Source organism: Ranitomeya variabilis, chromosome 7 (assembly GCF_051348905.1).
Source record: "Ranitomeya variabilis isolate aRanVar5 chromosome 7, aRanVar5.hap1, whole genome shotgun sequence".
NCBI classification, from domain to species: Eukaryota; Metazoa; Chordata; class Amphibia; order Anura; family Dendrobatidae; genus Ranitomeya; species Ranitomeya variabilis.
In genome coordinates this window covers 154,516,066-154,541,866 of record NC_135238.1, presented here as the reverse complement: position 1 = coordinate 154,541,866, position 25,801 = coordinate 154,516,066, and the positions used below count along the sequence as shown (strand labels likewise).

General features: G+C 48.1%; 1 protein-coding gene across 1 annotated transcript in view; it reads right to left on the bottom strand.

Annotated features, from left to right (window-relative positions):
- The window catches only part of MPP4 (MAGUK p55 scaffold protein 4), a 136,770-nt gene extending 111,914 nt beyond the window's left edge, over nucleotides 1–24,856 (bottom strand). The window contains exons 1-2 of the mRNA XM_077272114.1: nucleotides 24,755–24,856; nucleotides 6,006–6,127 (exon numbers count right to left, since the gene is read on the bottom strand). Of these exons, the coding sequence (XP_077128229.1) occupies nucleotides 6,006–6,127; nucleotides 24,755–24,836 (204 nt within the window). The 5' untranslated portion in view covers nucleotides 24,837–24,856. The remainder of the gene's footprint in view (nucleotides 1–6,005; nucleotides 6,128–24,754) is intronic.
- Between the last annotated feature and the right edge of the window lie 945 nt (nucleotides 24,857–25,801).

Here is a 25,801-nt window from a genome sequence, read left to right as displayed (position 1 = left end):
TCTTCCTCGTCCTCCTGCAGAAGTGAGAGCTCATTTACAGACCGCAGTCGCACATCCACTCCATCCGCAGCTGCCACTGAGGCACACCAGGTGTGCCATTATGGGACAGCTAGTGGCAAGCGTCAGCAGGCTGTATTGGCAATGAAGTGTTTGGGCGACAACAGACACACCGCGGAAGTTCTGTCCGAGTTCTTGCAGAAAGAAACTCAGTCATGGCTGGGCACTGTACATCTTGAGGCAGGCAAGGTAGTGAGTGATAACGGAAGGAATTTCATGGCTGCCATAGCCCTTTCCCAACTGAAACACATTCCTTGCCTGGCTCACACCTTAAACCTGGTGGTGCAGTGCTTCCTGAAAAGTTATCCGGGGTTACCCAACCTGCTCCTCAAAGTGCGCAGACTTTGCTCGCATATCCGCTGTTCGCCCGTACACTCCAGCCGTATGCAGAACTATCAGCGGTCTTTGAACCTTCCTCAGCATCGCCTAATCATCGACGTTGCAACAAGGTGGAACTCCACACTGCACATGCTTCAGAGACTGTGCGAACAGAGGCGTGCTGTTATGTTTCTGTGGGAGGATACACATACACGGGCAGGCAGTTGGATGGCAGACATGGAGTTGTCAGGTGTGCAGTGGTCGAAGCTACAAGACCTGTGTCAAGTCCTTCAGTGTTTTGAAGAATGCACACGGCTGGTTAGTGCAGACAACGCCATAATAAGCATGAGCATCCCCCTAATGCGTCTGCTGATGCAAAGTTTGACGCACATAAAGGAGCAGGCGTCTGCAGCCGAGGAAGAGGAAAGCCTTGATGACAGTCAGCCATTGTCTGGTCAGGGCCGTGTAGAGGACGCGGTAGCGGGCGAAGAGGAGGAGGAGGACGAGGAGGATGATGGGGATGAGTACTTTTTTAATGAGGAAGCTTCTCCTGGGCCAACAGAAATTAGTGGCGTTGCAAGGCCGGGTTCTGTTTTTTTAAGGGAGACAAGTGACGTAGATTTGCCTGTAACTGCCCCTCAAACCATCACAACCGCAGATTTGACAACTGGAACTTTGGCCCACATGGCGGATTATGCCTTACGTATCCTCAAAAGGGACCCACGCATTATTAAAATGATGAGCGATGACGATTACTGGTTGGCCTGCATCCTTGACCCTCGCTATAAAGGCAAATTGCAAAATATTATGCCACATGAGAACCTCAAACAAATATTAGCAACCAAACAAGCAACTCTTGTAGACCGTTTGATTCAGGCATTCCCAGCACACAGCGCCGGTGATGGTTATCACACAAGCTGCAGGGGGCTACAGGGCAGAGGTGTTAGAGGTGCACAGATCAGAAGTGGCATTGGACAGAGGGGTTTTCTGACCAGGTTGTGGAGTGATTTCGCAATGACCGCAGACAGGACAGGTACTGCAGCATCTATTCAAAGTGACAGGAGACAACATTTGTCCAGTATGGTTACTAACTATTTTTCATCCCTTATCGATGTTCTCCCTCAACCGTCATTCCCATTTGATTACTGGGCATCCAAATTAGACACCTGGCCTGAATTGGCAGAATATGCATTGCAGGAGCTTGCTTGCCCAGCAGCTAGTGTGCTATCAGAAAGAGTATTCAGTGCTGCTGGTTCAATATTAACCGAAAAAAGGACTCGTCTGGCTACCCAAAATGTGGATGATCTCACCTTCATTAAAATGAACCACTCCTGGATTTCAAATTATTTTGCCCCACCTTTCCCGGCTGACACCTAGCTTTCCTATAAAAAGGTCTTGCTTGTGGACTGGTCTTACTGAGTGTTCCAATCTCTTAATTTGCAGCAGCTGTTTGTCCAGCATACGACATGTTTACACCTCCCTCAATGGGAAAACTCCCCCCACGGGGCCGTGGTCTCGCCACTTGGCGCAAACACCCGTTAGAGTGCCGTTTGTCTGAGGAGGTGGGCGTGCCCGCTTTTGGTCGACGGCACTGCCACTGGGTCCCTCATAGTACAATAAAGTGTCTCTGGCGGTGGTGGTGCGCACCCAACGTCAGACACACCGTTGTAACATGAGGGGCCCTGGGACGGTACCGCCGGCCACAAGAGAGTTCCCCCCCCAGCTCAAACTGTGCTCTACCCCGTGCAAAATTATCGCGCACAGCTCCACCAATGTTTAGTCTATGCGCTGACATCATTCAATGCCTGGCACTGACAATACCAATTTGTTGACATCTATGATGCTAGTTAAAGTAGTCTGGGTCAGTGTCCTATATTGACACCAGTAAATACTTACTGCCAAATTACTTTGTCAGAAACTCAGCAGATGAGCCCACCCCTGTACCTAAGTATGCCACACTTTTTTTTTGTTGTTTTGCGAGACATTAACATCTATTTATTTTTTGTGACAGTACTAACTGTGTCAGACACTACTTGCAATCCTCCTCCTCCGCTGACCACAATGCTGCCTGTGTATCCATGTAACCGATTTAAAACTGCCTTGAGCCTATTTTTTGTTATTTTAGGCCTTCATTAGCCTGTCTGCGGTCCCTCCTTGCAATCCTCATCCACTGACCACAATGCTGCCTGTGTATCCATATAACCGATTTAAAACTGCCTTGAGCCTATTTTAAGTTATTTTAGGTCTAGTACGCCTGTCTGCGGTCCCTCCTTGCAATCCTCCTCCTCCGCTGACCACAATGCTGCCTGTGTATCCATATAACCGATTTAAAACTGCCTTGAGCCTATTTTTTGTTATTTTAGGCCTTCGTTAGCCTGTCTGCGGTCCCTCCTTGCAATCCTCATCCACTGACCACAATGCTGCCTGTGTATCCATATAACCGATTTAAAACTGCCTTGAGCCTATTTTAAGTTATTTTAGGCCTAGTACGCCTGTCTGCGGTCCCTCCTTGCAATCCTCCTCCTCCGCTGACCACAGTGCTGCCTGTGTATCCATATAACCGATTTAAAACTGCCTTGAGCCTATTTTTTGTTATTTTAGGCCTTCGTTAGCCTGTCTGCAGTCCCTCCTTGCAATCCTCATCCACTGACCACAATGCTGCCTGTGTATCCATGTAACCGATTTAAAACTGCCTTGAGCCTATTTTAAGTTATTTTAGGCCTTCGTTAGCCTGTCTGCGGTCCCTCCTTGCAATCCTCATCCACTGACCACAATGCTGCCTGTGAATCCATATAACCGATTTAAAACTGCCTTGAGCCTATTTTTTGTTATTTTAGGCCTTCGTTAGCCTGTCTGCAGTCCCTCCTTGCAATCCTCATCCACTGACCACAATGCTGCCTGTGTATCCATGTAACCGATTTAAAACTGCCTTGAGCCTATTTTAAGTTATTTTAGGCCTAGTATGCCTGTCTGCGGTCCCTCCTTGCAAACCTCCTCATCCGCTGACCACAATGCTGCCTGTGTATCCATATAACCGATTTAAAACTGCCTTGAGCCTATTTTAAGTTATTTTAGGCCTAGTACGCCTGTCTGCGGTCCCTCCTTGCAATCCTCCTCCTCCGCTGACCACAATGCTGCCCGTGTACCCCTGGAACCTATTTTAAAGTGCATAGAGCCACTTTTTGAAATTGTAGGCGTACTACGCCTGTCTGCGGTCCCTCCTTGCAATCCTCCTTCTCTGCTGACCACACCAATGCTGCCCGTGTACCCCTGGAACCTATTTTAAAGTGCATAGAGCCACTTTTTGAAATTGTAGGCGTACTACGCCTGTCTGCGGTCCCTCCTTGCAATCCTCCTCCTCCGCTGACCACACCAATGCTGCCCGTGTACCCCTGGAACCTATTTTAAAGTGCATAGAGCCTATTTCTTTATTTTATGTAATATTAAAAAAGCCATGATGGACTACGCTGTCCCACGCTACGAGCTACCCAGTTGACACTTCTTTTGCAAGAAAAGCCATCCCAGCCCTCCACCAGCACCACCTCCATTGTCCATGCACTCTGTCAATCTGTGAGTACAAAGGTGCACCTGACAACAGACGCATGGACCTGTAGGCATGGCCACGGAAGGTTACGTGTCCATTATGGCGCAATGGGTTAATGTGGTGGATGCATGGTCCACAGGGGACAGCCTACTAAGTCTGTCTGCAGTCCCTAATTCAAATTTTCCTCCACTGTCTAAATCTGAGCTTCAACCTTCTGGCTCTCATTAAGTGCTTTTTTTAAAAAAATTGGTGGTTAGGGCCTAATACCTCTGTTTGCCGCTCCCTGGTGTTGTCCTCAACTGAATAAATCTGAGCTTCAACCTTCTGGCTCTCATTAAGTGCTTTTTAAAAAAAAATTGGTGGTTGGGGCCTAATACCTCTGTCTGCCGCTCCCTGGTGTTGTCCTCAACTGAATTGCCCATTGCCCAGCCACTGCTAGATGAGTCTGCTGGTACATTGACCTAGACCACTACATTCCCCTTGCACTCTACACAGCCAGAATCTGACCCTGCTGAAAGTAAGGTTCCCCTTCCCGCATGTTATACCACCTTACACAGGGACAAAGAGGAAGGTGCAGATGAAAGTGCAGGTTCCTTCATCAGGTGGGGGGGGCATACTCGTTGGCGACGTCACTGGCACAGGGCCCCTCAGAGTACGCAAAAGTGTCGCTGCTGGTGGGAGGCGCCCCCGCCGTGCAAACACACCGCTGTACTTTGAGGGGCCCTGTGCCAGTGCCAATGCCAACGAGTGGGCCCCCCCTGCTTGCTTAGGATCACAGCACTTGCAAACTTGGCATACTTACCTCTCACTGCTCCACCGCCGTGACGTAGTCCACATTTCCTGGGCCCACTAAAACCTTGAACCAGCCCTACCCCCCACAACTTTTGCCAAATGACCCCCAATTTCCAATGCCCAACTATTATTATAAAGTTAATTAAGATTGACAAGCTTCAGAAACAAGAATGGATGTTTTTGGCATTAAAATGGGCACTGTAGGTGTTTTCCTGGCCTCCACTCACTGTCGACTATGCTTCCCCATTGACTTGCATTGGGTTTCGTGTTTCGGTCGATCCCCGACTTTTAGCGATAATCGGCCGACTGCACTCGACTCGACTCTGGACAAAGTCGGGTTTCGCAAAACCCGACTCGATCTTAAAAAAATGAAAGTCGCTCAACCCTAGTTAGGAAAAAAAATGGACCCAGATTCATGATTTCTGATGTTTTCACTCCAGTATTGATGAAGGGTTGTCTGGAGTAAAATGTGCTAGTCATCTGTCAGCCAGTGTAAGAAATTAACTCCACTTTTCTAACGTAAACTATCATGAATTTGTCAACCGCATTCAACCACTAGTCTTCTAACAGTTTTAAAAAAGTTAGCAGAACTGGACAAACTTGGTATTAAAACAACAAAACTTGAAAACATTTTATGCAACTACAAGTTGTGCAAACATTTTGCACCATTTTTTTAAATCAATTTTACCCCAGAATTCAGGTGAAAACAGATGAATCAAGGCCTTTGTGTTTTGCTAAGATTCTTTCATATGTCCAGGTTTCACATGTATGCTCTATGCATATTTTTCATAGATAGAACATATACTTTGCTATTATAGTCCATAGGATGGGTCACATGTCTATTTTTTTACGAACTGATTATCTGTAAAGGAAATACTGAGACATGTTGAGTATTTTTTTAATACAATTTAAGGATCAAACTTACTCAATCCAGTGAATGGACCTGGGAAAAAAACGGATAACACTCTGATGGCCGTCATGTGTCAACTGAGTGCTGTCCGCATTTCTCTGTTTAATCATTAGGAGAAGCTTGGAAATTATTAGGGGTTTTTTTTGCATGTGATAAAAACAGATACCACATTGAAGGAAAAAATAGACACGTTGACCAAGAATGGATGAAAATCATATCTAACACACAAAATGATGTAGACCTTTGAGCACACTGCATAGTTGTGCGCATGTGGTTCAACTTGTATTGCTGTGCCAGACATGTGTGCTATCAGAAATTGTGTATTTTTGGATGGCGATTTAAAGGAATTTTATGGATAAGTTTACTGATCATTGCTTAAAATACCTTAAGTAAAGACTGCAGCCATGGGGCCTGGAGCAAACCGTATAGGACCCCAATTCCATTCACATCTCTGTGGTAGAAAAGGCCCAGCTCTTCAAGAACTAATGTGAGGATCTGAGAGAGACCTTTAAGAATGAATGGAAATAGTTATTGGAGGCCACAATCATCTCAACATGTAATGTGAAAGTAAAACAAACATTGTAATAAAAATGTTATTATTGCTTGTCCTACTACATTGGATCCTGTGGTATTTGTGAGGTCTACAAAGGGTCCCTCACTAAGACAACCATTTTTATTATGAAGACACTCCATGACTCTGCTACATAGGGTGGCTTCAAAAGCCTAAGTGATGAATCGGGGATTGGCCATAAATCTGCAACTCCGAGTGACATGGTTCCATGAACTGGGTCTAGTCCACATGAGTAAAAGATGATTATTGTTAACTAGACTGTGGCCCGATTCTAACGCATCGGGTATTCTAGAATATGCATGTCCCCGTAGTATATGGACAATGATGATTCCAGAATTCGCAGCAGACTGTGCCCATCGCTGATTGGTCGAGGCAACCTTTATGACATCATCGTCGCCATGGCAACCATTATGACATCTACGTCGATACTGTGCCCGTCGCTGATTGGTCGAGGCCTGGCGGCAGACTGTGCCCGTCGCTGATTGGTCGAGGCAACCTTTATGACATCATCGTCGCCATGCTGTGCCCGTCTCTGATTGGTCGAGGCCTGGCGGCCTCGACCAATCAGAGACGCGGGATTTCCAGGACAGACAGACAGACAGACAGACAGACGGAAAAACCCTTAGACAATTATATATATAGATGTTTTTTTCTCCGGCTAGTAAAGCAGGCACTCGGGACCCCTCATTTGAGATATCTTTATTTCCTAATACTGCAAATGGAAATAGTTTGTCTTGATAAGAAAACATATATATATTTTTTTATAAAAAAAAAACTTAAATCCAAATACTGAAATTTTATTTGTAAGTCATTACACTTAGATTTCACTTGCTTGCATAATACTCAGGTCCATGGTGACTAAGGTGACGTGTAAGTGTATGTGCACACGTTGAGGATTCGTTTGTGGTTTTTTCCGCAAGGATTCTGAAAAATCCGCAGGTAAAACGCCCTGCGTTTTACCTGCGGATTTAGTGCGGAATTCGCCTGTTTTTACACCTGCGGATTCCTATTAAGCAATAGGTGTAAAACGCTGCGGAATGCGCATAAAGAATTAAAATGCTGTGGAAAATAAACCGCAGCTTTTCCGCAGCATGTGTACTGTGGATTTGGTTTTCCATAGGTTTACATGGTACTGTACACTGCATGGAAAACTGCTATGAATCCGCAGCATCAAATCTGCTGCAGATCCGCAGCAAAATCCACAATGTGTGCACAGACCCTCAATATCATGGAGAAAGTGAAATGATCTTTAGATTTTTTTCTGACAATTATTGTAAGGTTAATAGCACTTCAAGAATGTTGCTTGATGAGAATATCAAGAATTTCACCGGGGCACAAATGGACTGCTACTTATTAGATGAGTCGATCTAAACCAAAGGTTGTGGATGACATCGATCTACCGTGTGAAGACAAGTGCAATATTTATGCCTCATAGAAATTAACCAGTGGCTTCTATTATTCCCAATAGAAATGAAATAGAGCAGGTCCTAATTTTGACAGTCTCAATTAAAGGGTTATTTCAAAGAATTAAATGTTATCCCCTATGCACAGGGTGGGGAATCATTTAACTATTACTGGGGGTCTGACCAATGGAGCCTCCAACAATCTCAATAAAGGGGCTCTGGAAACTGAAATCAGGCTACTGCCTTGTCTTGAATATTAGTATAGTGAGTAAAGAGGGAGACACAAGCGCAAAATAGGGTCTTATCCCACAAATAGAGTAAGCGATTTGACAGAAAACAGCTCACCTGGTATTAGGTATTCAAAGCATGTATAGGTAAGGGCTGCCGCAGATCCACAAGTCGGTCACCGACGGCATGAAACACAACTCTGCAAAGGAATACGTGGATTTTGTCCGCGCTGCCCAAATGATGAGATTCCAGAAAGTTATTAAAGTTTGACAGTGGTTTATTCTACGCGTTTCAAGGTTTTTTGCAACCTCTTCTTCAGGAAATTCCACATGAAACATACACAGGTGGAGCATTAAATACACACAGATTTAAAAGAAACGAGCACCAAGTAGTCAGATGTCTGTCAGATGACACACGGCAAAGTTCAAAGTTAGCAGACAAAATGCTATTATTTGCATAAAAGTTCATAGTAATAGATAGAAGCTGTTCTTATATTACCATGTCTATTTTACACACAAGGAGACAAAATATAGGGAAAATTAAAAAACACTTATATACGGAGCAAGAAAAGCACATCTCTGACATGAACTCCAAAAGATATGCCTCAGCTTCCTCAAGATCCGCCGCCCGACAATTAGACGGCTATACTAACAAGTTCCTGCAGGTGTATCCAATGTGGAAGAGACACATGTTGAAGTAAACCATCAGTTAAAACAATTAAATTGTATGGATCAAAATTTTAATCAAGTAAAAATAATTATTTTATTAATAAGAAAATATGTATAATATATATATATATATAAAATATATATATATATATATATATATATATATATATACAGTATATATATATATATATATATATATATACTGTATATATATATATATATATACTGTATATATATATATATATATATATATATATATATATATATATATATATATATATATATGTACACCTTCTCATTTAAAGATTTTTCAGTATTTTCATGATTATGAAAATTGTAGATTCACACTGAAGGCATCAAAACTATGAATTAACACATGTGAAATTATATACTTAACAAAAAAGTGTGAAACAACTGAAATTATGTCTTATATTCTAGGTTCTTCAAAGTAGCCACCTTTTGCTTTGATGTCTGCTTTGAAAACTCTTGGCATTCTCTTTTTCATAGTCATGAAAATACAGAAAAATCTTTAAATGAGAATGTGTGTCCAAACTTTTGCTCTGTACTGTGTGTGTGTATATATATATATATATATATATATATATATATATATATATATATATATATATATTCTAAGAGTCATGTCGGCCTGGTAGTCGGGGGCAGGTATATCTCGCCCAGGTATTTGTCCTGTGTGAATTAGGCCACTCAGTATCTTCAGGATACCGAGGGGTTAATAAGTGCAGGAATAAAGGCTGACCAGCTGGAGGTTTCAGGTGTCAGCCTGGGGCACACAGAATGCCTGTCTGTGTGAGACAAACGTGAGTGTGAGCTGTGCTCATGATCTGTGTAATGTTAGCTGGGAGGGAGAAGCCCCCCCAGTTGTTAGATAGCAACGTATTTGTTTAGTTAGTGCCGGACAGGCAAGGATTTATTTTTATGTTTTGTTTTCTGTATTTGCTTTCACTTTAATAAACCTGACCTGAGGTCAGTCAACTTGGAAACCTGCTGTCGCCTCAGAGTTCAATGCACAAACCACGTGACCTTTGACCCCAGCAAAGGCGATCCCGGAGTGTTTTGTCACATTGTGGTGGAGAATTGCGGGCAACGCGTGGCACAGGCGACAGTATGGAAGACGTGGTGAAAGCCCTAGTACAGGCCACTGCGGCACAGCAGGAAGCTAATCGCTTGATGGCCGCACAGCTGAAGGAGTTACTGGACATGAGGGCTGCAGACCGCCAGCTTCTCCAACAGGTGGCGCAATGCTTGGTGAGCATGCCTGAGGTTTACCCGGAAGCAGAGTCCAGGAGGATCCATGTGAGTCGATACTGGCAAAAGCTGACAGCAGAAGATGACGTCGAGGCGTACCTGACAACGTTTGAGCGGACAGCGTTGAGAGAGAAGTGGCCGAAGGAACGATGGGCCGATCTAATTGCTCCGTTTCTCTCCGGTGAGGCCCAAAAAGCTTACCATGACTTGGACCCGGAAGTCGCTCAGGACTTTGAGAGGCTGAAAACTGAGGTCCTGGCCCGGCTGGGTGTGACGACGGCTGTCCGTGCACAGAGGGTACATCAGTGGACCTATCAGCAAGATAAACCGCCGCGATCGCAGATGTTCGACCTGATCTACTTGATAAAGAAATGGCTGCAACCCGAGGTACTGACAACTCCGGAGATAATCCAGCGGGTCGTTCTGGACAAGTAAGAGAGTACTACCACCGGCGCTGAGAAAGTGGGTGAGCCAAGGAAATCCCGCGACAGCGGATCAACTGGTGGACTTGGCGGAGCGTTATTCCATGGCGGAAGGACTTCCTGATGATACCGCTACTACCCGAACTGTACCTCCTCCTCGTGGAACCGGTAAGACTGTTCCAGGGACTGTGGGGGAGGAACACGGGACTGCTCGCACCCTGAGATCAAGGGTGTCAGACTCTGGTTTCAATAGGGGGCTTGTTAGGTGTTTCCGTTGCCATGAGAAGGGCCATGTTTCTGCAAACTGTCCTGTTACCACTGAACCCATGCAGTGCGACGTTACGGACTCTAAGAAACGCATGTCTTTGGTTACACGGCTAGTAAGTGTGAATGCGGGTCAAAATGATACTGCAGCGCCCCAGAGTCCTGGTCGTTGCAGTACTGTGGCTCCGCCGCTAAGGGGGGGCTATGGTACGTCTGATGGCACTGAAGGAGTTCATCTGACCAGGTATCACAGACACCAATACATTTCACAGTCGGGCCTCCAGGGGGAGCTAAGGGTTCTATTCATTAGGCCACTCCTCACATACTGGTAAAACTGGGGGTCAGGCAGGAAGTTAGATCAGAAAGCTGACTGGGTTGGAACCAGGCAACACCTTGTGGCAGAGGGTGTTGTGGGGAAGATTCGGTAGGGCCCCTGTCGGGGGTGGGATCCTGACAGAGGCCTGGCAATTTGGGAGAACGTCACGGGACCGTGCCTGCTCAGCATAGCGGCGGTGCCCAAGGAAGGATTAGAAGCGAGATAGATTGTGCTGAGTGAGAAACGAGATCAAAGCAACAAGGAGAATACCAGTAGGAGTCGTGCTGTAAGACCGAGGCAACATCCTACTGAGGCGCACAACCGGCGGCCGGAACGCCGAGGAAGTATTCATAAATCTAGCTTCAAGCAATACTTCAAACCAACGGCAGGACAGTCAGTCATATGTGGGCTGTCTCACCTAAATCACCTACGAAGACATAGGGGGCAACTTGTGGAGAGGGGCGACTCTAGGGTCCCGGAAGAGCTCCGAGCCTACCCGTCATATGGGTGCCGTCCTAACCGTAACATCAGGGAGGGACGGAAGATTAGCAGAACATCATCTAATCGAGTTGTGAGGGAACTTAAGAAACAGACACAACAGTTGTGGGGACTATCCCGTAAGCACAGCAGGGAAGGACCACAACACATAGCGCTAGCAGGAAGGCACAGATTTCCACCTGCAAGGAGAACTCTGGAGGTGCCATCGGACCGGCCGGACTTGCGCAGCCTGGTGAACCGTATTCCGGACTGAGGACCCAGAGACCTTCAGTAAAGAGGTAAAGAGACTGCAACCTGGTGTCCTCGTTATTTACTGCACCGCACCACCACCACTATCTACATCTATCAATCACTGTACGCCCCTCAGCAGGGTCACAGACCGGGTCTAGCCACCGTGACAACCCCAGAGCAGAGACTCAGAGGCCCGGTACCGGGTACCCCTCGGCCCTGCGGCAGTGGGGGCGCTACATTTTTGGCGTCACGAACAGGATCTACTTAAGCCTGAGGAATCGGGTCATGTGTGCCTTGGAACTGTGATCTATTGTGCTTGGACTGTACTTTATTGCAAAGACTGTGCTGCGCCATTTGCTGCCAAAATCCGCCGCCATTACAGCGCTGAGGAGAGCGCAGGAGAAGAGGAGGGGCGTGGAGTGGGCGTAGGCAAGCTGGAGAGCGCGAACGACAATGGCCGCCCAGTCTAAATATTTCTGTGTCCTGAGGACGTGTCCGTCAACAGCTGAGGTCCGCCTCCTGATCCTGTTTGGAGGGTGGAGACCATGGAGACGGGGCCGCCCACGAAAGAGACCGCGGGAAGAAGACACTGGAGAGCAGATAAAGATGGCGACGCCGGGAGCACTGCATGGGGATGACCTGACTCGGCATGAGGCCGCACCACCTGACACAGCCTCCGAGATGCCATCGTTGCGAGGACTGGCCCTTACGGAGCTCCCGATGGGCCGACCCAACTGGCAGATGTCCGAGGAGTGTGTGGCCGCAGCCGAGGCCCGACAGATAGCACGCCGCTTGGAGGCTGATGACCGTGTGCTTGCTCAGCTGGGCCAGCCCACGGAGGTCCGCCTGTCTCCGGTGTCCCCTGCTCTTCCCAACCCGGCCGCGGCTGAAGGTGCGCTGCGGGCGCAGGGCCTGAGAATCCTGCCAGAGGCCGAACACCTGCGGCGCCTGATGACAGCATGAAGAAACAGGCCCCAGCCTGCGGCCCAGGTCGATCTGACAAGCGTCGCAGAAACCCCATCGTCACACTGGGGTGTAGTGGTGTCCTTTAACTCCCGGGAAGGAAGGGGAGTTATCCAGGAGATCGGGGAGCCACTGCGGGTCCGCGTCGACCGAGAAGAGGTGGAGCCCTGCGGGGGAAGGTATGATCGCGACCTGGAGCCTGGTGACGCGGTGACCTACACCCGGTGGAGGAGGGAGGTCGGCTGGATGGCTCGGGGCATCCAGCGGTGTGTCGCACTCCAGGCCGCTACCGGAACATCGGAGGATGAACCTCCTGCAGGGAAGGTGACGGAACCCGTCCCCGCGGAACCCCAAGAAGTCCAGACCCACCGCGTGCCTCGGGGTCGCGCTTGCCTACGGGCGAGGAGGGCATCCCGACGAGGGATTCTGTCATTGCTGGGACCGAAACCGGTCCCTGGTGCACCAGCGCGACCCGTGGGCCTGGTGAGGCCTGGAAGGAGACCGCATCCTGCTCCACCAGCATCAGAGTAAGATTCTACTGCTTTATGACATGTACATAGTTCATTTAACTGTTTGTTCCTGATTTTGCTGCTAAAACCCGTCCAGGGTTACTCTTAAAGGGATCCCTTTGTTGACCCGGGATCCCTATTGTTTTTGTTTGTTTTCTACGTTTTGCACAAGTTATCAAAGAACTGCTGAATCATGAACGATGCATGATACAAACTGCTTGTAAATAGTTTGCACCTTCTTAAAGGTGCTCCCTACTGGTTTTACTTAAAGAAGGACTCTTTGCGAAGATACCGCATCGGAGCCTTTGCTGAGTACGGACTGGTAGCTTGAGAAGATGTGCTACCTCATAAAGACTTGGTCCTCTCTTAAAGGGGATGTTCACTTGTTGCATTTAAAGAATGGTATTGCTTTAAGACAGATAGATAGCAATAATGTCTTGACAAGAGAAAGTGATGATAATGCTTACATGTAGAAAATTAGTTTATTGTAAAGAAATGTTGACAATGTTGCTAGAAGACTGAGGACAGAAAGTGAACCCGTACGGGGTTAGTCAGCGAGTCCTCTTAGGAGCCATGAAGGGATGGCTCAGTGATTTCAAACTGAAAGTAATGTTATGTTCTATACTGGGTATAGTAGTTGAAAAGGCAGTAGGCCCGGGCTGAACGGGGCGGTCCTGTAATAGAAAGGAGAGGCAGTAGGTCTGGAGCCGTTAGGACAGGCGGTCCTGCAGACATAAAGTAGGAGAATGTAGCACAGTTGCTTAAGCCTTATAATGTGTTATAAGAAGGTCTTTAGTGGATTCAGAGTGTACGTCCTTAAAGGCAATGTTAAATTATTGTTCAAAGATTTGCACTAAGTAGGATACCCGGTTGGGTGAGAAAAGTTATTTATACTAAGTTATTCAAAGTATTTAACCATGTTTGTAACGTTTAAGTGTCCTCACCTTCCATAAAGGGAAGCTCTGTTCAAATATGCTTATTGTTATTGCACTCACAAAATTGTATGTCTTTTTTCTAACCTGTATTGTTGTTTTCTTCCCAGTCCTGGAGTACTGGATTTAACCGGGGGGGAGTGCAGCGCCCCAGAGTCCTGGTCGTTGCAGTACTGTGGCTCCGCCGCTAAGGGGGGGCTATGGTACGTCTGATGGCACTGAAGGAGTTCATCTGACCAGGTATCACAGACACCAATACATTTCACAGTCGGGCCTCCAGGGGGAGCTAAGGGTTCTATTCATTAGGCCACTCCTCACATACTGGTAAAACTGGGGGTCAGGCAGGAAGTTAGATCAGAAAGCTGACTGGGTTGGAACCAGGCAACACCTTGTGGCAGAGGGTGTTGTGGGGAAGATTCGGTAGGGCCCCTGTCGGGGGTGGGATCCTGACAGAGGCCTGGCAATTTGGGAGAATGTCATGGGACCGTGCCTGCTCAGCATAGCGGCGGTGCCCAAGGAAGGATTAGAAGCGAGATAGATTGTGCTGAGTGAGAAACGAGATCAAAGCAACAAGGAGAATACCAGTAGGAGTCGTGCTGTAAGACCAAGGCAACATCCTACTGAGGCGCACAACCGGCGGCCGGAACGCCGAGGAAGTATTCATAAATCTAGCTTCAAGCAATACTTCAAACCAACGGCAGGACAGTCAGTCATAGGCGGGCTGTCTCACCTAAATCACCTATGAAGACATAGGGGGCAACTTGTGGAGAGGGGCGACTCTAGGGTCCCGGAAGAGCTCCGAGCCTACCCGTCATACGGGTGCCGTCCTAACCGTAACATCAGGGAGGGATGGAAGATTAGCAGAACATCATCTAATCGAGTTGTGAGGGAACTTAAGAAACAGACACAACAGTTGTGGGGACTATCCCGTAAGCACAGCAGGGAAGGACCACAACACATAGCGCTAGCAGGAAGGCACAGATTTCCACCTGCAAGGAGAACTCTGGAGGTGCCATCGGACCGGCCGGACTTGCGCAGCCTGGTGAACCGTATTCCGGACTGAGGACCCAGAGACCTTCAGTAAAGAGGTAAAGAGACTGCAACCTGGTGTCCTCGTTATTTACTGCACCGCACCACCACCACTATCTACATCTATCAATCACTGTACGCCCCTCAGCAGGGTCACGGACCGGGTGTAGCCACCGTGACAACCCCAGAGCAGAGACTCAGAGGCCCGATACGGTGTACCCCTCGGCCCTGCGGCAGTGGGGGCGCTACAATACAGTAAAACATCTGTGTGAATTGTCTGTAGATGGGGAAAATGTTGTGGCGTTACTAGACTCTGGAAGTGTGGTGACTCTAGTGAAAGCCAGTCTGATAGCACGTCCAACTAGTCCGTCTGACAAGTTTTCTGTAACGTGTGTGCATGGTGACACCTGCTCATATCCTACAGCGGTCATATGTATCTCCACTCCCTATGGATCTGTGCAACACAAAGTGGGACTCGTCCCCGCATTGTTACATGATATAATCCTGGGCAGGGGTTTTCCCCATTTCTGGCAGTTGTGGGAGAATCAGTTGCTCCTTCACGGTAGTTGTGACCGTGAATCTTCTCCCATGCTACCTGGAGGTCCCGAGCTCCTGGAGGAGACCCCACAGGAAGATGCTGCTGGGGAGATTAGTGAATCTAACCTTCAGTACCCCTTCTCAGTTATGGCGGGGGAAACTGAGGAAACTCAGCGAGAGGCGGAGGCAGACAGCCATCCCGCACCCTGCCTACCAGATTTGTGAGTCCAGTTGGATGACTTCCACAGCGAACAAATGAAAGATCCTACCCTGACTCAGGCTAGGAAAAATGTAAAAATGGTAGATAGCGTACCCGTAGAACCTGACACTAGGCTAGCGTACCCGTACATGGTTCTTGAAAATGATTTACTCTACCAGGTAGAAAAAAAAGGGGAAGACACTGTGCAGCAGTTAGTGGTACCCAAACCTTATCGGCGGAAGGTACTGGACCTGGCCCACGGACATATAATGGGGGGACATCTGGGGGTACAAAAAACCACAGAAAGAATATTGCATTGTTTTGTGTGGCCTGGAATACACAATGATGTGCGTAACTATTGTGAGTCCTGTCCAGAGTGCCAAATCTCGGCACCTAAACCTCGGTACTGTAGTCCTTTGGTACCCCTCCCTATCATTGGGGTCCCTTTTGAGAGAATTGGGATGGATTTGGTTGGGCCCCTTCCCCGGTCCACACGTGGGCACCAACATATCCTTGTCATCATGGACTATGCCACTCGCTACCCGGAAGCCATCCCTTTGCGTAACACTGCTACCAAAACGATCGCCAAAGAATTGGTGCAAGTGTTTAGTCGGGTAGGAATTCCAAAACAGATACTCACCGACCAGGGGACTCCCTTTATGTCGAGGGTAATGAAGGAGCTCTGCAGACTCTTACAAATAGATCCCTTGCGTACATCTGTCTATCACCCTCAAACAGATGGGTTGGTTGAGCGGTTCAATAAAACCTTAAAACAGATGCTCCGGAAGGCGATAGACAAAGATGGGAAGAACTGGGATTACTTGTTACCCTATTTGCTGTTTGCCATTAGGGAAGTTCCCCAGTCTTCCACAGGGTTCTCACCTTTCGAGCTATTATACGCCCGTCGTCCTCGTGGACTGTTGGACGTCGCAAAAGAAACCTGGGAAGGTCAAGTCACTCCCTTTGAAACGGTGATAGACCATGTAACGCAAATGCAGGACCGTATTGCTGCTGTCATGCCCATTGTTAGGGAACATATGTTACAGGCCCAGGGAGCCCAGAGGCTAAGTTATGATAGAGGCGCCAAGGTCCGTACGTTTGCACCCGGGGATAGGGTGTTGATCCTAATCCCTACGGTGGATAGTAAATTTCTGGTGAAATGGCAGGGCCCCTTTGAGGTCATGGAACGAGTTGGAGAAGTGAACTATAAAGTGCACCAGCCTGGTAAGAGAAAACCAGAACAGATTTATCATGTGAATCTGATAAAACCCTGGAAAGACCGCACTGCCCTAACAGCGGATCCGCCCCGTCCGGTTTGCTCACCTACCGTACCGGAGGTGCAGATTGCCGAGACTCTCTCTGAACGACAAAAATCTGAGGTTAAGCAGTTTTTGTTACAGAACCAACAGCTTTTCTCCGAAAAACCTGGCCAGACTAGGCTAGTGAAACATGAGATTGTCACAGAGCCTGGTGTCACAGTTCATGTGAAGCCGTACCGGATTCCGGAAGCACGCTGTGAAGCCGTCTCCCGGGAGGTGAAGGCAATGTTGGACTTAGGAGTCATTGAAGAGTCGCACAGCGCCTGGTCCAGTCCAATCGTGTTGATACCTAAGCCGGATGGCTCTATACGGTTTTGCAATGAATTTAGGAAACTGAATACGGTTTCTAAATTTTATGCCTACCCTATGCCCCGGGTCGATGAGTTGATCGATCGGCTGGGTAAAGCCCGATACATTACGACCCTGGATCTAACAAAGGGGTACTGGCAGATCCCTCTGGCCGAGGCGGCCAGAGAGAAGACGGCATTTGCTACACCTGGAAGGGCTGTTCCAGTATATCTACATGCCGTTTGGACTTCACAGAGCCCCAGCAACGTTCCAGAGATTGATGGATCGAGTCTTGAGGCCCCATAGGCAGTACGCTTCTGCCTACCTAGACGACATCATAATTTACAGTGTGGACTGGGAAGCTCACCTCCGGAAGGTACAGGCGGTGATTGATGACCTGAGAGACGCAGGCTTAACGGCGAATCCCAAGAAATGTCACATCGGCCTTGAAGAAGCCCGATACTTGGGCTACGTGATTGGCAGAGGAGTGGTTAAACCCCAGATCGACAAAATACAGGCAATTCAGGGCTGGCCGCAACCAGTGAACAAGAAACAAGTTCAAGCTTTCCTGGGCATTGCCGGCTATTATCGCCGGTTCATACTCAACTTTGCAGCCATGGCTATCCCCTTGACGGATCTTACCAAAGGGAGGGATTCCGTCATGGTAAAATGGACCTCAGCGGCTGAAGAGGCCTTCCACAGTCTGAAACGGGCTTTGTGCTCCCAGCCCGTACTAGTGACTCCTGATTTCAGCAGCGAGTTTGTGGTGCAAACTGATGCTTCTGATACTGGTGTCGGAGCTGTACTTTCCCAGGTAAGGGACGGAGTCGAACACCCGGTCCTCTACCTCAGTCGGAAACTGAATGTACATGAGCAGAGGTATGCCGTGATTGAAAAAGAGTGCCTAGCCATCAAATGGGCTCTCGACTCCCTCAAATATTACCTGGCAGGTAGGAAGTTTAGGCTGGTCACGGACCATGCCCCTCTCAAGTGGATGCATCTCCACAAGGACCGTAATAGTCGGGTAACCCGGTGGTTCCTTGCCCTCCAGGCTTACTTTCACGGTGGAGCACCGCCCCGGGGTGCAGATGGGGAACGCTGATGCCCTGTCCCGAGTACACTGTTTCAAGAGTATTCTTGCTTGACCTGAGTGGTGTGAGCAGGGGGGGAGGATATGTAGGAGTCATATCGGTCTGGTAGTCGGGGGCAGGTATATCTCGCCCAGGTATTTGTCCTATGTGAATTAGGCCGCTCAGTATCTTCAGGATACCGAGGGGTTAATAAGTGCAGGAATAAAGGCTGACCAGCTGGAGGTTTCAGGTGTCAGCCTGGGGCACACAGAATGCCTGTCTGTGTGAGACAAACGTGAGTGTGAGCTGTGCTCATGATCTGTGTAATGTTAGCTGGGAGGGAGAAGCCCCCCCAGTTGTTAGATAGCAACGTATTTGTTTAGTTAGTGCCGGACAGGCAAGGATTTATTTTTATGTTTTGTTTTCTGTATTTGCTTTCACTTTAATAAACCTGACCTGAGGTCAGTCAACTTAGAAACCTGCTGTCGCCTCAGAGTTCAATGCACAAACCACGTGACCTTTGACCCCAGCAAAGGCGATCCCGGAGTGTTTTGTCACAATATATATATATATATATATATATATATATATATATATATATATATATACACAGCGCCCCAGAGTCCTGGTAGTTGCAGTACTGTGGCTCCGCCACTAAGGGGAGCTATGGTGCGTCTGATGGCACTGAAGGAGTTCTTCTGATCAGGTATCACAGACACCAATACATTTCACAGCCGGGCCTCCGGGGGGAGCTAAGGGTTCTATTCATTAGGCCACTCCCCACCATAGTGGGTAAACTGGGGGTCAGGCAGGAAGTTAGATCAGAAAGCTGACTGGGTTGGAACCAGGCAACACCTTGTGGCAGAGGGTGTTGTGGGGGAAGATACAGTAGGGTCTCTGTCAGGGGTGGGATCCTGACAGAGGCTTGGCAACTTGAACGAACGTAACGGGACCGTGCCTGCTCAGCCTAGCAGCGGTGCCCAAGGAAGGACTAGAAGCGAGATAGATTGTGCTGAGTGAGAAACGAGATCACGCAAAAGGAGAAATACCAGTAGGGGTCGTGCTGTAAGACCGAGGCAACATCCTACTGAGGCGCACTACCGGTGGCCAGAACACCGAGGGAGTATTATAACATTCAGCTTCAAGCAATACTTCAAACAGCGGCAGGACAGTCAGTCTAAGGCGGGCTGTCTAACTTAAATCACCTATGCAGTCTTGGGGGGCAACTTGTGGAAAGGGGCGACTCTAGGGTCCCGGAAGAGCTCCGAGCCTACCCGTCAAACGGGTGCCGTCCCAACCAGAACACCAGGGAGGGACGGAGGATTAGCAGAACATCACCTAATTGAGTTGTGAGGGAACTTAAGAAACAGACACAACAGTTGTGGGGACTTTCCGTAAGCACAGCAGGGAAGAACCGCAACACATAGCGCTAGAAGGAAGGCACCGATTTCCACCTGTGAAGAGAACTCTGGAGGTGCCATTGGACCGGCCGGACTTGCGCAGCCTGGTGAACCATATTCTGGACTGAGGACCCAGAGAGCTTCAGTAAAGAGGTAAAGAGACTGCAACCTGGTGTCCTCGTTATTTACTGCACTGCACCACTACAGCCTCACCACCATCATCCGTTATACCTATTACACTGTGCGCCCCACGGCAGGGTCACGGACCGGGCCTAGCCACCGTGACAACCCCAGAGCAGAGACTCAGAGGCCCGGCACCGGGTACCCCTCGGCCCTGCGGCAGTGGGGGCGCTACAACTTGGCGTCACGAACAGGATCTACTTAAGCCTGAAGAATCAGGTCATGTGTGCCTTGGAACTGTGATTTGTTGTGCTTAGACTGTACTTTATTGCAAAGACTGTGCTGCGCCATTTACCGCCAAAATCCGCCGCCATTATAGCGCTAATGAGAGCGCAGGAGAAGGAGAGGGGCGTGGAGTAGGCGTGGCAAGCTAGAGAGCGCGAACAGTAATGGCCGCCCAGTCTAAATATTTCTGTGTCCTGCGGACGTGTCCGTCAACAGCCGAGGTCCGCCTCCTGATCCTGTTTGGAGGGTGGAGACCATGGAGACGGGGCCGCCCACGAAAGAGACCGCGGGAAGAAGACATTGGAGAGGAGATAAAGATGGCGACGCCGGAAGCACCGCATGGGAATGATCGGACTCGGAGAGAGGCTGGACAGCCCGATGTGGCCCAGGGTACGCCGTCACTGCGGGAGCTGACCCTTGCAGAGCCAACGATGGGCCGATCTCCCCGGCCAGCGTCGGAGGAGTGTATGGCCGCGGCCGAGGCCCGACAAATAGCATGCCGCTTAGAGGCTGATGCCCGCGTGCTTGCTCGGCTGGGCCAGCCCACGGAGATCCGTCTGTCTCCAGTGTCTCCGACTCCTCCCAACCCGGCCGCGGCTGAAGATACGCTGCAAACGCAGGGCATGAGGATCCTGCCGGAGGCCGAACACCTGCGGCACCTGATGACGGCGTGGCGGAGCCGGCCCCAGCCTGCAGCTCAGATTGATCTGACCAGCGTCGTGGAGATCCCCTCGTCCCACTGGGGTGTAGTGGTCTCCTTTAACCCCCGATATGGGAGAGGGGTTATCCAGGAGATCGGGGAGCCGCTACAAGTTCACGTGGACCGAGAGGAGGTGGAACCTTGCAGTGGAAGGTTTGCTCGCGACCTGGAGCCCGGTGATGCCGTAACTTACACCAGGTGGAGGAGAGCAACCCGCGAAGCAGGCTGGATGGCGCGGGGCGTCCAGCGGTGCGTCGCGCTCCAGGCCGCCGCTGCAACTCCCGAAGATGAACCTCCCGCCGAAAAGACAACGGAACCTGATCCTGTGGAGCAGCGGGGGACCCGGACCCACCATGTACCTTGGGGCCGCGCCGGAACCTCGGTGAAAAGAACATCCCGGCGAGGGATTCTGTCGTTGTTGGGGCGGGACCCGATCCTTGAACCAGCCGGACGACCCGTTGGTCTGGTGAGGCCCGGGAGGAAACCACCCTCTTCCCCGAAGAACGAGTAAGCATGACTGCTTTAAATATGTACATAGTTCTTAACTGTTGGTGTGTTGATTTCTGATGCTGCTGAAACCCGTCCAGGGTTAACTCTTAAGGGGATCCTTCTGTTGACCCGGGATCCCTATTGTTTTGCTTTTGTTTGATTTTTCCAAGTTTTTGCACAAAGTTTCCAGAACTGCTGAAATCATGAACAGTGCATGATCCGAACTTCTTGTACATAGTTTGCACCTTATTAAAGGTGCTTCCTACTGGTTTTACTTAAAGAAGGACTCTTTGTGAAGATACCACACTGGAACCTTTGTTGAGTACGGACTGGTAGCCTGAGAAGGCGTGCTACCTCATAGAGACTTAGTCCCCTCTTAAAGGGGATGTTCATTTGTCGCACTTAAACGATGATATTGCTTTAAGATAAGTAGCAATGATGTTTGATAAAAGAAAATGATGATAATGTTTACATGAGAAAGTTATATGTATTTAACTAGTTAATTGTGAAGAAATGCTGATGATGTTCCGGAAAGAAAGCGAAAGCGAGAAGAAGGATGCAGTGGGCCCGTAGGGGTAGACGTGGTGTCCAGCATGCATAGTAGTGAGAAAAATAATGAGAAGGTTTGATGTTGTGTAAAGAAAATGGTTGATTACGTTGATAGATGATAGATAATTAGGATAGAAGGTAAACCCTGAGTCCTCATAAGAGCCATACAGAGATGGCTCAGTGCTCTTAAAACTGAAAGTATGTTATGTTCTATACTGTGTATAGTAGTTGAAAAGACAGAAGGCTCGGGCTGAAAGGAGCGGTCCTGTAAGAAAGGAGAGGCAGTAGGTCTGGCGCCGATAGGACAGGCGGTCCTGCAGATTTAAAGAAGGAGAATGAAAAAGTTAAATTACCTTATAATGTGATTATAGGAAGGTCTTTAGTGGATTTAGAGTGTATGTCCTTAAAGGCAATGTTAAATTATTGTTCAACAGTTTTGCACTTAGTAGAATACCCGGTTGGGTAAGAAAAGTTATTTGTAGCATGTTGCTATGATATTTAACCACGTTTGTAACGTTCAAGTGTCCTTACCTCCCATAAAGGGAAGCCTGTTTAAATATGCTTATTGTTATTACACTCAACAAAACTGTATGTCTTTTTGCTAACTTGTATTGTTGTTTTCTTCCCAGTCCCGGAGTACTGTGTTTAACCAGGGGGGAGTGCAGCGCCCCAGAGTCCTGGTCGTTGCAGTACTGTGGCTCCGCCACTAAGGGGAGCTATGGTGCGTCTGATGGCACTGAAGGAGTTCTTCTGATCAGGTATCACAGACACCAATACATTTCACAGCCGGGCCTCCAGGGGGAGCTAAGGGTTCTATTCATTAGGCCACTCCCCACCATAGTGGGTAAACTGGGGGTCAGGCAGGAAGTTAGATCAGAAAGCTGACTGGGTTGGAACCAGGCAACACCTTGTGGCAGAGGGTGTTGTGGGGGAAGATACAGTAGGGTCTCTGTCAGGGGTGGGATCCTGACAGAGGCTTGGCAACTTGAACGAACGTAACGGGACCGTGCCTGCTCAGCATAGCGGCGGTGCCCAAGGAAGGACTAGAAGCGAGATAGATTGTGCTGAGTGAGAAACGAGATCACGCAAAAGGAGAAATACCAGTAGGGGTCGTGCTGTAAGACCGAGGCAACATCCTACTGAGGCGCACTACCGGTGGCCGGAACGCCGAGGGAGTATTATAACATTCAGCTTCAAGCAATACTTCAAACAGCGGCAGGACAGTCAGTCTAAGGCGGGCTGTCTAACTTAAATCACCTATGCAGTCTTGGGGGGCAACTTGTGGAGAGGGGCGACTCTAGGGTCCCGGAAGAGCTCCGAGCCTACCCGTCAAACGGGTGCCGTCCCAACCAGAACACCAGGGAGGGACGGAGGATTAGCAGAACATCATCTAATTGAGTTGTGAGGGAACTTAAGAAACAGACACAACAGTTGTGGGGACTTTCCGTAAGAAAAGCAGGGAAGGACCGCAACACATAGCGCTAGAAGGAAGGCACCGATTTCCACCTGTGAAGAGAACTCTGGAGGTGCCATTGGACCGGCCGGACTTGCGCAGCCTGGTGAACCATATTCTGGACTGAGGACCCAGAGATCTTCAGTAAAGAGGTAAAGAGACTGCAACCTGGTGTCCTCGTTATTTACTGCACTGCACCACTACAGCCTCACCACCATCATCCGTTATACCTATTACACTGTGCGCCCCACGGCAGGGTCACGGACCGGGCCTAGCCACCGTGACAACCCCAGAGCAGAGACTCAGAGGCCCGGCACCGGGTACCCCTCGGCCCTGCGGCAGTGGGGGCGCTACATATATATATATATATATATTCCTTTATATTCCTATTTAATGATGAATTAGAATAAAAGGAAAGGAAGGATATCGCTCATCTGCCAAAGCTCAGTGGCAGAGGGGGAAGGACGATGTGTTCCACACCTGCAAGATTGCGTCCACCCTCAGGATCGCATCGCAGGAGGAGCACACAGCTCTTCTCCAAATGACACAGGGCTATTATCAGCTCCCGCCCAGAGACAAGTTATACAGAGGCCAGTGCAAGTCACATAACAAAGTCTTATAAATCACTCTTTCAGCACCGTTATTCCCACCACCTGGGGATTGCAAATCATGTCTTTAGAACAAAGGAATGATTGGTTGTATAAAATTATTTCAGAGAGGAATATTAACAAACTTAAAAATACCCCAGTATTTATTTATATAATTATACTGGGGTCAAGGAACAGTCCGGAAAGAGAAGAGGAGTTTATGCTCTGTAGAACTACTGTTTTCCTGAGTTGAGATAGAAAAATTGAAAAAAACGGGGTATAGTGATTTCCCTCACCCGCTCTGCGGGAACATGCTTTTCTTGCTTAAATCTGTGTGTATTTAATGCTCCACCTGTGTATGTTTCATGTGGCATTTCCTGAAGAAGAGGTTGCAAAAAAACTTGAAACGCGTAGAATAAAACCACTGTCAAACTCTAATAACTTTCTGGAATCTCATCATTTGTGCAGCGCGGACGAAATTCACGTATTCCTTTGCAGAGGTCTCTTATCTTGACTATGGCAGAGGTGAACATGCTCGATATTCACTCCATTCATAGCCTATAGGACAGCTGAAGAAAACCAAGCACAACACTCTGCTATTTCCGGCAGTCCCAGAAACATTGAATGGATTGGAAGTCGAGTATGCACACCACTACTCCATTTAAGACTGGACACTGCAGAGTCTGGGTCCCTAGAACCCCCTTTATTCAGGATCACTGGACCCTAAAGACCACTATTCTAATGATAGGTGATATCTTTTGATTCTGGGAATAACAATTTAATAATATATGTAGATGAGAGTTTATCATGTATCACAATAATATGAAATTCTACCATTTTCTTGAAGACATCCTGGATTCATTTCCATGGTCTCCCTCATTTTCAAAGACTCTCCAGCCTTCTGTGGCTGAAACATCAATCAATCTAATCAAACCAATTGCAACTGAACTGTAAGATAAAAGAGAAAAGAGAAAGTTATGAAAATCCTCAGCCAGGCCATAATTGTCTGTAGGCTTCATACTATGGACAGCAACTTCAGTATCTTTTTTGGAAAATCCTAATCCCCATGTTTTCATTGACAGATAGGGCTGCAGTAAGTGTTAGACTGGGGTTCTTCGGGTCTAACAGGGAGGATGTATTCATGTAGGCCCTTACTATTAATGGTATAATAACTTTATAAATCCTGTGTTTAGAATTGAGAGTCCTCGGTGGATGATACCTTTTAATGGCTAACTGAAAAGATGGTAACAAATTGCAAGCTTTCGAGACTACTCAGGCCTCTTCATCAGGCATAGACTAAGACAAATTCTGAAGAATCACATATCTATACACAACACAGCACAGAACTGTCATTATGGGAGAGTGATAAACAGTTGTGTCCATAAATATTGGAAAGTTCCTAGATAAGGAGTGAATGTTTTGTTGTCCTCTGATTGGGGTCTGGTACTGTGTTATGATGCCCCGTAAGGTCTGAGTGTAAATTCCTTAATTGATGTAAAAAGACATAAATCCATGCGACACATTCATTCCTGCACTAAGTGTGTCAAAGGTTGTCATAAATTTATACTCCGAGATTCTCCTGTCTCTCTGAGATTTGAAGTTACCTTTCAATACAAGTAATTTCTGGTGCATGGTGCTATGATCAGACATACATAAATGTTTGACCACAGGTAGAGCCATTCTTTTTTCTTTTATTGTGTGGTGGTGAGAATTTATCCTTGTTCTCAGTTTCTGCCCTGTCTCCCCCACATACAGACCCCCAGTTGAACATTTAGTACATATTATTAAGTACACCACATTAGATATAATGTAGCTGAAAGTACCTGGTATCTTGTAGTCCTGATGTGAATTGGGGATCTTTATCTTGTCCGTGGTCATAAA